The following is a 13,035-nucleotide window of genomic DNA, read 5'->3' as shown; positions in this document are numbered from 1 at the left end:
GGGTTGAGGGTGAGTGAGAGTGAGAGTGAGCGAGGGGTTGAGGGTGAGCGAGGGGTTGAGGGTGAGTGAGGGTGAGGGGTTGAGGGTGAGTGAGGGTGAGGGTGAGTGAGGGTGAGGGGTTGAGGGTGAGGGTGAGTGAGGGTGAGTGAGGGTGAGTGAGGGTGAGGGTGAGTGAGGGTGAGTGAGGGCGAGTGAGGGCGAGTGAGGGCGAGTGAGGGCGAGTGAGGGCGAGTGAGGGCGAGTGAGGGCGAGTGAGGGCGAGTGAGGGCGAGTGAGGGCGAGTGAGGGCGAGTGAGGGCGAGTGAGGGTGAGTGAGGGTGAGTGAGGGTGAGTGAGGGTGAGTGAGGGGTTGAGGGTGAGGGGTTGAGGGTGAGTGAGGGTGACGGTGACTGAGGGTGAGGGGTTGAGGGTGAGTGAGGGTGAGTGAGGATGAGGGGTTGAGGGTGAGTGAGGGTGAGTGAGGGTGAGGGTGAGTGAGGGTGAGTGAGGGTGAGTGAGGGTGAGTGAGGGTGAGTGAGGGTGAGTGAGGGTGAGTGAGGGTGAGTGAGGGTGAGTGAGGGTGAGTGAGGGTGAGTGAGGGTGAGTGAGGGTGAGGGTGAGTGAGGGTGAGTGAGGGTGAGGGTGAGTGAGGGTGAGTGAGGGTGAGGGAGTTTAGCGGAGAAGCAGGACGCACTGTTTATTGTAAGCTGCGGAGTGCTAACATTTTACCCCCACCTGCAAGTGCTAGCTCCAAATTATTTTTGAGGAAAGACGCTGCGTCATTTCAACTTTTTTTAAATTAGGAATCCCGACAGAACAAATTGACATTGGTGCTGATGATGTAATTAACTGCACGAAGTGTCTGAGCCAAACAGGCTTTTATGTAAGCAAAAGGTAATGAAAAAAAACTCTTCCTTAGAGAGTTTTCGCAGTAGGAGACAGAGATTATGGGGGCGGGTTAGACTGCATCTTCTGGTTGCGTGTACTCTTTGCTGCAACAGTACAAAGACAACAGGGACACTTCAAGATAAGGGGCAACAACAGCCAGCAGGCCACTGTGCGTGCTATCACCAAGTAGTAGAATTGGCTGAAGGTGGGCCTGTCTGCTTCTCTGCCTGGATAGGAGCCAGGGGGAGTCGGAGCACAATAACCTGCATGAAGGCCACTGTTCAAAGTATACTTCGAGGCACTGAAAAGCATCCCCGCAGTCAGGAGCGGATCCTGTACCAGAGACACCTAGAAGGAGCATGGCAGCATCGGACCTCAATGTATGTGGCAATATACATCTGCATGCCCGAACCGCAGAGAGCTTCTTGCTCAGACTGCCCAGCGACGGGGAAGCTCTGTTATCTGAAAATACCGGAATGAGATACTCTGGCGAGCACTGCGAGCTGACGACACCCATAGCTTCCACAGTTGTGTGTACAGTTATCTATTGAAGGAAACTATGGAGAGTTTCAAAGCTTTACATCGCGGAATAAAAGGGAGAAGTTAGTAAACAGAGTAACTGTGTCCCTAGGAATGGACTATGATGGCAAGTAATCCAGCCTGGTGGTATCTTGCAGGACTGTCTGCAACAGACAGACTCATGTTCGCAGTTACATTTCTCTTCTGCAGAGACATCTTGCAGTCGAGGCGAGGGTCTGGTAACCGCAATCTGCTGTGAGCGAAGGTCTCCAGCACAGCTCTAACCTGGATAAAACATCTTGTGATCCGTGTGGAAGCGACAGGAATTTCCTAAAGCAAGCTCGAACAGGAGAGTAGGCTATGACGGAATATACTGGAAGCACAAATGGGCAGAGGAACACGAGCTACACGAGTCGAGATAGTGCCGAAAATCAAAAGATGTACCAGATTACTGCAAAAACAAGTATGAAAAGAAGAATATTGAGAAAAGGAGAGGGGAGGACGGAGAGATGGGAAAAGAACGGAGAGAGAGGGATAGAGAGGAGGCGGCGAGGTAGCGAGACTTGGAAGTGTAGTTAGGACACTAATGGGGGTGGGGCAGTGGGGAGATTAAGTGACAGCAGCCTGGCGGCAGTGAAAGAAGTGTAATTAGGGGGAGGAGAAGTGAGGCCGGGTGTGCTGGAGAAGCAAGACGGAGGGAAGAGAGAGAAGGGGAGGGGGCAGGGGAGGGGGTGGAGCGGGGAGAGGGAACAGACGGAGGGAAGGCAGATAAGGGGAGGGGGGAGGAGAAATGCGACACGGCGGGCAGGGGAGGGGGCGGAGCGGGGAGGTGTGAAAGCAGCAGGGGCCTGGAGTGCTGCTGAGGGAACTGATGTGCACACGCTTTTAAGCTCAATGCGCATGCGCATTGAGCTTAAAAGTCACGGGCACTGCAAGGAATCGCCACGATTCCTTGCAAGTTGGATAAAGAGTGGATAAGCCCCCATAGTCTCGCTTGCTCGATGCGCATGCGCATCGACAGGCGAGACCTAAAAAACGAGTACAACCAGGTAACAGGGGCAAGAAAAACGAGTACAACAAGGGAACAGAGGCAAGAAAAGCCAGCAGAACCAGGGAACAGAGGCAAGAAAAACTAGCACAACCAGGAGGCAGAGGCAAGAAAAGCGAGCACAACCAGGGAACAGAGGCAACTAAAACAACCAGGGAACAGAGACAAGAAAAGCAAGCACAACCAGGGAACAGAGGCAAGAAAAACTAGCACAACCAGGGAACAGAGGCAAGAAAAACTAGCACAACCAGGGAACAGAGGCAAGAAAAACTAGCACAACCAGGGAACAGAGGCTAGGAGCCTATGAAGTGTTCTCGTATGTTGAAATCAAGCCTTCATTCTCGATTATGTCTGCACCCAAACATATTTTTACTCCTTAGGCTGAGGCTACCAATTCGGGCAATTACTCTGTCTTTCATTTTGCTCACAGGACTGAAAAGCCTGAGGCAGAAGAATTGACATTGGCACCTTACCTCACCAATGACTGGCGTTATTTTGTCTTAGAGACCATTTGCTCCTACGTTTGTATGCTAGGATGCATTTAGCCTGAAAAACGATTTCCCACATTTTAGACATTGAATTTTATGACTCCTTGTAAAAAAAAAACGGCCCTCTGCACTCTACTACAACAACCTTCAGTGTATCCACAAAGGAAGAGAATCAGAGACGAAGCCGCATTATTTAGATTGGAGTGTAGGAAAGAAAGGACACGTTGGCAACAAAAACTGCCATGACTGGGCTCCCACTGCAGCCTGAGGTCACCGAGGCTGGAGACCTCGTCCTAATGACTGGGACGTCCAATTTAAATTCATTACGCCATTGTCAGGCGCGAGGTCAGGCGGGGCTTCAAGGCTGCCTCCATTTTGAAATCGGGAAGCTTCGCTACCGTGCAAAACCGGCTTACATTATAAAGTACTTTGAAATAAAACGATGCGGCTGGACAGAGTTTATCGCGACATTTTTTAGAATCCTAAAACACACAAAGCCGTTCCGCTCTCTGTGAAACCGGCTGAATGTGTGTTAAAGCTGCAATTGCGTGGTCTTGTATGTGCTTTGAGTCACATTCCTCTGCCGCCAGAAGTATGAATAATTATCATAAAGAATACCTTAAAGCAGGCTTATCAAAATAAATACAGCGCGCTCGATGGTCGCACAGTCTCAGGCTGTCTCAGAAGCGATAAGTAACAAGCACTCGCCATTTGCTCTAAGCCCCGCCCTTTTCAGACTGGGGGGCATGTTTTTCTTTCTCCCCTCTTCTCCATTGGCTGGAGGAGGAGAGAAAGAAACGAAAAAAAACACGCCCCTCAATCTGAAAAGGACGGGGCGTAAATTGACAAACAAATCTCTTCTCCAATGGCTGGCCGCCGTTTAGGATGCCAGCCAATGGAGAAGAGGGGCGGATTAAGCCCAACTACTAGAAACATAAAAACTCGCAAGAGCAGCCTACGCTAGCCGAGACGTAATAAAATCTCACCAGCGAGACTGCGCAAGCGCAGCCTACGCTAGCAGAGACCTAAAAAGGAAAACAAAGTCTGGGTTTTACTTCATATACTTTGTCTAAAAAGCCATACTGATCCTCAGGAAGGAGCTATTTATGCCCAAAAGTTTTTTGCAGACCGTTGGTACAAGATAGGCAACATATCATCTGAAGGTTTCTTTTATTTCTGAGCTAAAGCATTTTTTAACTAAGTTACATTAAACTGATTCTAATTGTTTTTCCCAACAAATGTCTGCTTTTTATAGTGTGCTAAAGTTTGCACGAGATTCCTTGTGCCTACAAACATCCCACCTCTTTTATTTATTTATGTGATAAAGCAACACACGAAGGACTCAGTTGCCAATGTGGGCGTGTATGTGGGATATGACTAATAGGAGAGTCATTACATCGGGTGTCTTCACAACGTGGCTGTTACAACGACCGCATGGTTACCACGCAATGCCATTACATCGACTTGCACTAGATGGCGCCGTAACATTAGGAATGTATAATTTACTATTCCAACTCCAGCCTACCAACAGCAGAGGTGGTGTTGGAATAGTAAACTATACTATTCCTTATGTTAGAGCGCCATCTACTGCAAGGTGGTGTGAATGTGTAATGGATGTTGTTACAATGACTCCTTGACGGTAGTAAGCGCTACAATTACCGTTGGAAGAACATGAGGTAAGTCGGTGGCAGGGCAGGCTTTAACTTTGGTGTCGTCGTGTGCAACAGTGTCTTTTGGTGACCCCCGCCCCAAGTCAGCGCCTGGTGCGGTGTCACGCATCGCACCGCCCTAGAGCTGGTCCTGTTGGGTGGTGTAGATTACGGCAATGTGTTAATGCGCCTGCGGCTGATTTTAACGTGCCGCCAGCTCCGCATTCCATTCGCCCAGGGTCTGCAATTGGAACATCCCACATGGCGCGCTTTCAAAAACAGAATATTACTGTGGGCCAAACCTCGAGGTGGGGTCAGGGAGGGGCCTTAAAATCGCAAATAAGTAATGGCCACCCCGAGGCCATTTACCCTTCCTGACCATCCCTCCAACCCCAATTCCACACAGCAATTACCAAACCTGGATACTGCTGCCCGCAGCAGGTGGAGGGAGGGAGGGCGGGCATTAGTAGCCGCTCATTAGAGGTGGGTGGGGGGGGGGGGGGGGGGGTATACTGCACCACAATGGGCGCCGCTCACCTTGTACTTCAGAGACAAAGACAGAGCCAGTGGGATGAGATGGAGGGGCTGGGGCCGGCTCCAGACACCGTCCTAAGGGCACAGAGGACATGTCTGTGGCATGTGATGGAGGGGCTGGCTCCAGACACCGTCCTATGGGCACGGAGGACATGTCTGTGGCATGTGACAGAGGGGCTGGGGCCGGCTCCAGACACCGTCCTATGGGCACTGAGGACATGTCTGTGGCATGTGGTGGAGGGGCTGGGGCCGGCTCCAGACACCGTCCTATGGGCACAGAGGACATGTCTGTGGCATGTGATGGAGGGGGCCGGCTCCAGACACCGTCCTATGGGCACTGAAGACATGTCTGTGGCATGTGGTGGAGGGGCTGGGGCTGGCTCCAGACACCGTCCTATGGGCACTGAGGACATGTCTGTGGCATGTGATGGAGGGGGCCGGCTCCAGACACCGTCCTATGGGCACTGAGGACATGTCTGTGGCATGTGGTGGAGGGGCTGGGGCTGGCTCCAGACACCGTCCTATGGGCACAGAGGACATGTCTGTAGCATGTGATGGAGGGGGCCGGCTCCAGACACCGTCCTATGGGCACTGAAGACATGTCTGTGGCATGTGGTGGAGGGGCTGGGGCTGGCTCCAGACACCGTCCTATGGGCACTGAGGACATGTCTGTGGCATGTGATGGAGGGGGCCGGCTCCAGACACCGTCCTATGGGCACTGAAGACATGTCTGTGGCATGTGGTGGAGGGGCTGGGGCCGGCTCCAGACACCGTCCTAAGGGCACAGAGGACATGTCTGTGGCATGTGATGGAGGGGCTGGCTCCAGACACCGTCCTATGGGCACTGAGGACATGTCTGTGGCATGTGACAGAGGGGCTGGGTCCGGCTCCAGACACCGTCCTATGGGCACTGAGGACATGTCTGTGGCATGTGGTGAAGGGGCTGGGGCCGGCTCCAGACACCGTCCTATGGGCACAGAGGACATGTCTGTGGCATGTAATGGAGGGGGCCGGCTCCAGACACCGTCCTATGGGCACTGAAGACATGTCTGTGGCATGTGGTGGAGGGGCTGGGGCCGGCTCCAGACACCGTCCTATGGGCACAGAGGACATGTCTGTGGCATGTGATGGACGGGCTGGCTCCAGACACCGTCCTATGGGCACTGAGGACATGTCTGTATCATGTGATGGACGGGCTGGGGCCGACTCCAGACACCGTCCTATGGGCACAGAGGACATGTATGTGGCATGTGATGGAGGGGCTGGCTCCAGACACCGTCCTAAGGGCACTGAAGATATGTCTGTGGCATGTGGTGGAGGGGCTGGGGCCGGCTCCAGACACCGTCCTATGGGCACAGAGGACATGTCTGTGGCATGTGATGGACGGGCTGGCTCCAGACACCGTCCTATGGGCACTGAGGACATGTCTGTAGCATGTGATGGACGGGCTGGCTCCAGACACCGTCCTATGGGCACTGAGGACATGTCTGTAGCATGTGATGGACGGGCTGGCTCCAGACACCGTCCTATGGGCACTGAGGGCATGTCTGTAGCATGTGATGGACGGGCTGGGGCCGACTCCAGACACCGTCCTATGGGCACAGAGGACATGTATGTGGCATGTGATGGAGGGGCTGGCTCCAGACACCGTCCTATGGGCACTGAGGACATGTTTGTGGCATGTGATGGAGGGGCTGGGGCGGGCTTTACACACCGTCCTATGGGCACCGAAGACATGTCTGTGGCTTCTGATGGAGGGGCTGGGGCGGGCTCCAGACACCGTCCTATGGGCACTGAGGACATGTCTGTGGCATGGGATGGAAGAGCTGGGGCCGGCCCCAGACACCGTCCTATGGGCACTGAAGACATGTCTGTATCATGTGATGGACGGGCTGGGGCCGACTCCAGACACCGTCCTATGGGCACAGAGGACATGTATGTGGCATGTGATGGAGGGGCTGGCTCCAGACACCGTCCTATGGGCACTGAGGACATGTTTGTGGCATGTGATGGAGGGGCTGGGGCGGGCTTTAGACACCGTCCTATGGGCACTGAAGACATGTCTGTGGCATGTGATGGAGGGGCTGGGGCCGGCTCCAGACACCGTCCTATGGGCACTAAAGACATGTCTGTGGCATGTGATGGAGGGGCTGGGGCCGGACACCGTCCTAAGGGCACTGAGGACATGTCTGTGGCATGTGATGGAGGGGGCTGGCTCCAGACACCGTCCTATGGGCACCGAAGACATGTCTGTGGCATGTGATGGAGGGGCTGGGGCGGGCTCCAGACACCGTCCTATGGGCACTGAGGACATGTCTGTAGCATGTGATGGACGGGCTGGCTCCAGACACCGTCCTATGGGCACTGAGGGCATGTCTGTAGCATGTGATGGACGGGCTGGGGCCGACTCCAGACACCGTCCTATGGGCACAGAGGACATGTATGTGGCATGTGATGGAGGGGCTGGCTCCAGACACCGTCCTATGGGCACTGAGGACATGTTTGTGGCATGTGATGGAGGGGCTGGAGCGGGCTTTACACACCGTCCTATGGGCACCGAAGACATGTCTGTGGCTTGTGATGGAGGGGCTGGGGCGGGCTCCAGACACCGTCCTATGGGCACTGAGGACATGTCTGTGGCATGGGATGGAAGAGCTGGGGCCGGCCCCAGACACCGTCCTATGGGCACTGAAGACATGTCTGTATCATGTGATGGACGGGCTGGGGCCGACTCCAGACACCGTCCTATGGGCACAGAGGACATGTATGTGGCATGTGATGGAGGGGCTGGCTCCAGACACCGTCCTATGGGCACTGAGGACATGTTTGTGGCATGTGATGGAGGGGCTGGGGCGGGCTTTAGACACCGTCCTATGGGCACTGAAGACATGTCTGTGGCATGTGATGGAGGGGCTGGGGCCGGCTCCAGACACCGTCCTATGGGCACTAAAGACATGTCTGTGGCATGTGATGGAGGGGCTGGGGCCGGCTCCAGACACCGTCCTATGGGCACTAAAGACATGTCTGTGGCATGTGATGGAGGGGCTGGCTCCAGACACCGTCCTAAGGGCACTGAGGACATGTCTGTGGCATGTGATGGAGGGGCTGGGGCCGGCTCCAGACACCGTCCTATGGGCACTAAAGACATGTCTGTGGCATGTGATGGAGGGGCTGGGGCGGGCTCCAGACACCGTCCTATGGGCACTGAGGACATGTCTGTAGCATGTGATGGACGGGCTGGCTCCAGACACCGTCCTATGGGCACTGAGGGCATGTCTGTAGCATGTGATGGACGGGCTGGGGCCGACTCCAGACACCGTCCTATGGGCACAGAGGACATGTATGTGGCATGTGATGGAGGGGCTGGCTCCAGACACCGTCCTATGGGCACTGAGGACATGTTTGTGGCATGTGATGGAGGGGCTGGGGCGGGCTTTACACACCGTCCTATGGGCACCGAAGACATGTCTGTGGCTTGTGATGGAGGGGCTGGGGCGGGCTCCAGACACCGTCCTATGGGCACTGAGGACATGTCTGTGGCATGGGATGGAAGAGCTGGGGCCGGCCCCAGACACCGTCCTATGGGCACTGAAGACATGTCTGTATCATGTGATGGACGGGCTGGGGCCGACTCCAGACACCGTCCTATGGGCACAGAGGACATGTATGTGGCATGTGATGGAGGGGCTGGCTCCAGACACCGTCCTATGGGCACTGAGGACATGTTTGTGGCATGTGATGGAGGGGCTGGGGCAGGCTTTAGACACCGTCCTATGGGCACTGAAGACATGTCTGTGGCATGTGATGGAGGGGCTGGCTCCAGACACCGTCCTAAGGGCACTGAGGACATGTCTGTGGCATGTGATGGAGGGGCTGGGGCCGGCTCCAGACACCGTCCTATGGGCACTAAAGACATGTCTGTGGCATGTGATGGAGGGGCTGGGGCCGGCTCCAGACACCGTCCTATGGGCACTAAAGACATGTCTGTGGCATGTGATGGAGGGGCTGGCTCCAGACACCGTCCTAAGGGCACTGAGGACATGTCTGTGGCATGTGATGGAGGGGGCTGGCTCCAGACACCGTCCTATGGGCACCGAAGACATGTATGTGGCATGTGATGGAGGGGCTGGGGCGGGCTCCAGACACCGTCCTATGGGCACTGAAGACAGGTTTGTGACAATCGAGGGTGGGTCAAGAACCTTTCCAGGATGTGCTTCAAACGCGCTTTCATATTTTGAGCTACAATCCATTAAACCTCCTCTCGCGTACAAGTAGTTGGGACAGACACTGCTTCCTAGTGAAAAGGCGGGGGGGGGGGGGGCGAATGTATTCAATTAAGACTGAAGAGGAAGGGGAAAGCTGGGGTCCCTGGAAATTCAAGCGAGCAAATGAGCAGAGGATCACACATGTGCAGGCGGATCGCCGTTCGCCAGAGCTGCCATGTCATGCGTTGTCATGATCTCACGCGACACCCCCTGCCCCTTTTGGCTTTTACCCAACAGGATTCTCGGACTTGAAAGCCCAGCTCGACCATTCAATACAAACGGGCCGCCCAGGAAAGTAAACTTAGCTTATGAGTGACAGTGAAACTACTAGTCCCAGAATGCAAAGTAGCGTTGACTGAAAGCCCGACTGATTGTTTTAAAACTTGTTTAGCATATTTATATAGTGCGACCTCGACCCGAAGGTATTGGAGCGCTTTACATGAGCACCGTATTTAAATTACACATTCAGGCAGGCACGGGGAGGTTACGTGATTTGCCAAGAATCACAGGATGTGGACGCGACGCCGAGGCTCGAACCCTGGTCTCCAGCACCAAAGTCGGCAGTTTTAATGTGTCACATCGAAGGTGGCAGTTATGTAGCCCCCACTTCTAGGTTTGCTTGTTATCTAGAACTCTGTAGGGGTTGCAAGGACTAGCTTTATCATTGTCAAGCAGTTGCCGGGCAGCACAGGTGTGAGCTGGTCCTACGTCACGAGAGTGACGTTCGGTCACAGGCAACACGCATGCGAGCCACTATGGATGGATCTATACTCGGCGCAAGTAAAGGAAAACTACAGGTCCCAGCATGCTTCGCAAGGCTTCTGTCTGTTTTAATACATGTAATGCCTTATTCCACATTTCAATCTGTTGTGCCAAAGGCTCACTCCGCCAAAGTTACAAAATGTCCACATTCAATCAGATCTGGTAGCCAAACAACACCCCGCCTGCTGACTCTGAGAAAGTTGTTTCACTTTTACTGCAGCCCTTTGAACAAACACACGCCTGAAAATGTGGTTTTATGTCACATCTTTTTTGGAGTCTTCCCCAATATCTGGGGGTGTTGCAGCCCCGCAACCTTCTACTTTCCGTGCTACTGGGAACCGGGTTTTTTCATTCGCATTGCGGAAAGTAGTTATAGGTAAGAGTTTGAACTGACATCGCGTTACCCCAAGTGGCCCAAAACGCAGAACGCGCTCGTGTTCAGTACGAGAATGTTCGTTGCCAGCTCCGCCTCTTAACGTGAAGAGCGACGCTGAAAAGAGGAGCGCATTCTTCGTCAGATAGGGTTCACGTTCAAGGGATAGGAGGTAACCCCGAGGCCTGGCGGGAGCGGGGCAGAGGCTCTGTGTGAACCAACTCCCCCGTACTTAGAGGCACGGACTTGTTTCCAAAGAAGTGCCATTAAAGGGTGTCTTGGAAAAGATATGGCCGTGTTAAAAAGTGGGGTGTGTTGGGTAGCGGAGCGCTGTGATTGGGTGCAGGCACTGCGTTGTGATCCCTGAGACCCAAGGGAGGAGGGTGGACTGTATGGACACTGATTCCTGTTGCACAATTAACTCTGGGGCCGATTTGCAAGCCCCTTGCGCCACTTTTGCGTCACTGTTAACGTGGGGAAAGTGATACAAAAGTGGCGCAAGGGGCTTGTAAATCTGCCCCTCTGTGTCTTGGGAAGAGAGGGGCGCATCGCTACTATCACCAGGGTACTGTTACCAGTACTTGGCGTTCGCTTCACAACAGGATTCTGGGAGTTGTAGTCCGTGTAGGCTGGCCTGAAAACAAGGGTTTCGTAAAGAAAAGCGGTGTCCTGATGACAGTGCCCTGGAAGGGGTGAGAGTTGGCCATGGCAGCCTGTGTGACCCCGGAAGCGGGGTTGGTGGTGTTAGCATGCAGTGAGCCCAGTGGAGGGGGCATCTTACCTGGGACAGCGTCAGCCTCTTCTCCGGGGAGTTCCGGATCACCAGCGCGATCAGGGCCAGGTAGGAGTAGGGGGGCTTGGCGTGGCGCCGGTAGTTCTTCTTCCGTTTGACCTTCTCCTTCTGGGCCTGCTCCCCCCGGGCGGGGTCCCCTTCCGCCCCGGAGCCCCCTCTCCCCGGAGTCTCCTTCTCGGACTCCAGGACCTCTGTTGGGGCCTGGTCCACTCCATTGCACACGGTGTGGGGGGAGCCCCCGGCCTCTGGGGGCAGAGTGTGTCCGGGGTAGGGCCCATTGGGCACGCCGGAGTCCCTGCCCTGGGCTGCTACTGGTCCCATGATGCCCGGGGGCCAGGTCTGTGCCCCGGGTGGAGTTCTGGGCCCAGGGAACTAAAGTCCCGATTCGTCCAGGGTGCCAGGGACCGGTGCCGCTGCTTGCTCCAGGGTGCAAGGTCACTGTTCGGTCCAAGGCGTTAGGCCTCTCATGGCTTCATGGCGCTATACATCTGCCACGATTTGCCGCAGGGCGCTGGATTACTGATTGGTCCAGGGTGTTACGTCTTTGCGGGTCCCCGCGCTGCTGGCTTCATGGCGCTAACCTTCTGCTACTGCTTTATCCAGGGTGCGGCGCCTCTGCAGGTCCCGGTGCTGCTGGCTTCATGGCGCTAGCCACTACTGTTTGGTTGAATGTATGCGGTCACAACGTGGTGCGGGGTGCTAATCCCCTGCTGGGTCGAAGGGATGCTGGTAAACGCTGCTGCTCAGTCCCGGACTGAGCCCTTGCTGCTGAAGCCAGGCCTCTGCTGCTCCATGTTGCTGGGGCGCTTCATAGCGCTGCGGCTGAGTCCAGTTCTACGCCTTTGCTGCTGGCGTTTTAAGCTAGGCTTCAGCCGCTGCTAGTCCGGGTTGCCTGGCCCTTACTATGCTTGGCCTCTCAGTCGTCCCGGCTGCTCCAGACCTGTTCCAGGTCCGGCCTCTCCGAAGGTTGGGTCGTGCTTGCTAAGGATGTTGGGATATGTTGAAGGAAGCCCCCTCATGCTGCAGCTTCCCCGGGGCTTTGTTATGCTGATGACCCCACAACTGGAATCATAGATTGGTGGCACGCAGGGGTGGGGGCTTGTTGGATAAACAACGCCTTTGGATCTGGAAAGCGCCCCGTGATGGCCAGGTTAAGCGCTGGGCATCAAGCGCCTTGATTGGAGGAGGGGGCGTCGGGGCAGGGGGTGGGGCAGCCCAGCCAGGGATGGAGACAGATGCTCTCTAGGCCTCTCTGTGGACAGGGCAAACACCAAGGGAAACAACACACACTGTTTGTGTCGAGGTGGAACAACACGAAAATAAAGGCAAACAAAGGGTGCAGGCAGCAGATTACACCACAAATCCGGGATCTGGGGGGGATTTACCCAGGGATTTGGGAAGGGGGTGCAAAGACATGAAGGGGTGCCCTGCAGGGGGTCGCCATCTTGTTTGTGCTGGCATTAGCTCGACCTTCTCTGTGTAGAAAGGACTCTGCCTCTTATCAGGAGTCAGTCTCGGCGTGGGGGCGCCTGGAAACCCTCCCTGGAAGAAAGAACCCCTGGGTGGGGGCAGCGAGGAGGCATAGAAACCTGGCAGAAATGGAGAGGGCGGCCAAGAAACCTGTGAATAGATCTACAATAATCAGGATCATTAGGGGTTCCAATGCGGGAAAACTTTTGTTTTCTAACTTACTTTTATTTGCCACATCGGTGCATTCTGGGACTTGTATTTTATTCA

General features: G+C 55.0%; 1 protein-coding gene across 1 annotated transcript in view; it reads right to left on the bottom strand.

Moving 5' to 3' along the window:
- Positions 1-11,619, bottom strand: part of LOC147724885 (forkhead box protein H1-like) — a 69,311-nt gene extending 57,692 nt beyond the window's left edge. The window contains exon 1 of the mRNA XM_086967081.1: positions 11,287-11,619. Within this exon, the coding sequence (XP_086823207.1) occupies positions 11,287-11,619 (333 nt within the window). The remainder of the gene's footprint in view (positions 1-11,286) is intronic.
- Between the last annotated feature and the right edge of the window lie 1,416 nt (positions 11,620-13,035).

Source organism: Lissotriton vulgaris, chromosome 4_1, assembly GCF_964263255.1.
Source record: "Lissotriton vulgaris chromosome 4_1, aLisVul1.2, whole genome shotgun sequence".
Lineage (NCBI taxonomy): Eukaryota > Metazoa > Chordata > Amphibia > Caudata > Salamandridae > Lissotriton > Lissotriton vulgaris.
The sequence above is the reverse complement of the archived record's forward strand: the minus strand, read 5'-3'. Positions and strand labels throughout refer to the sequence as shown.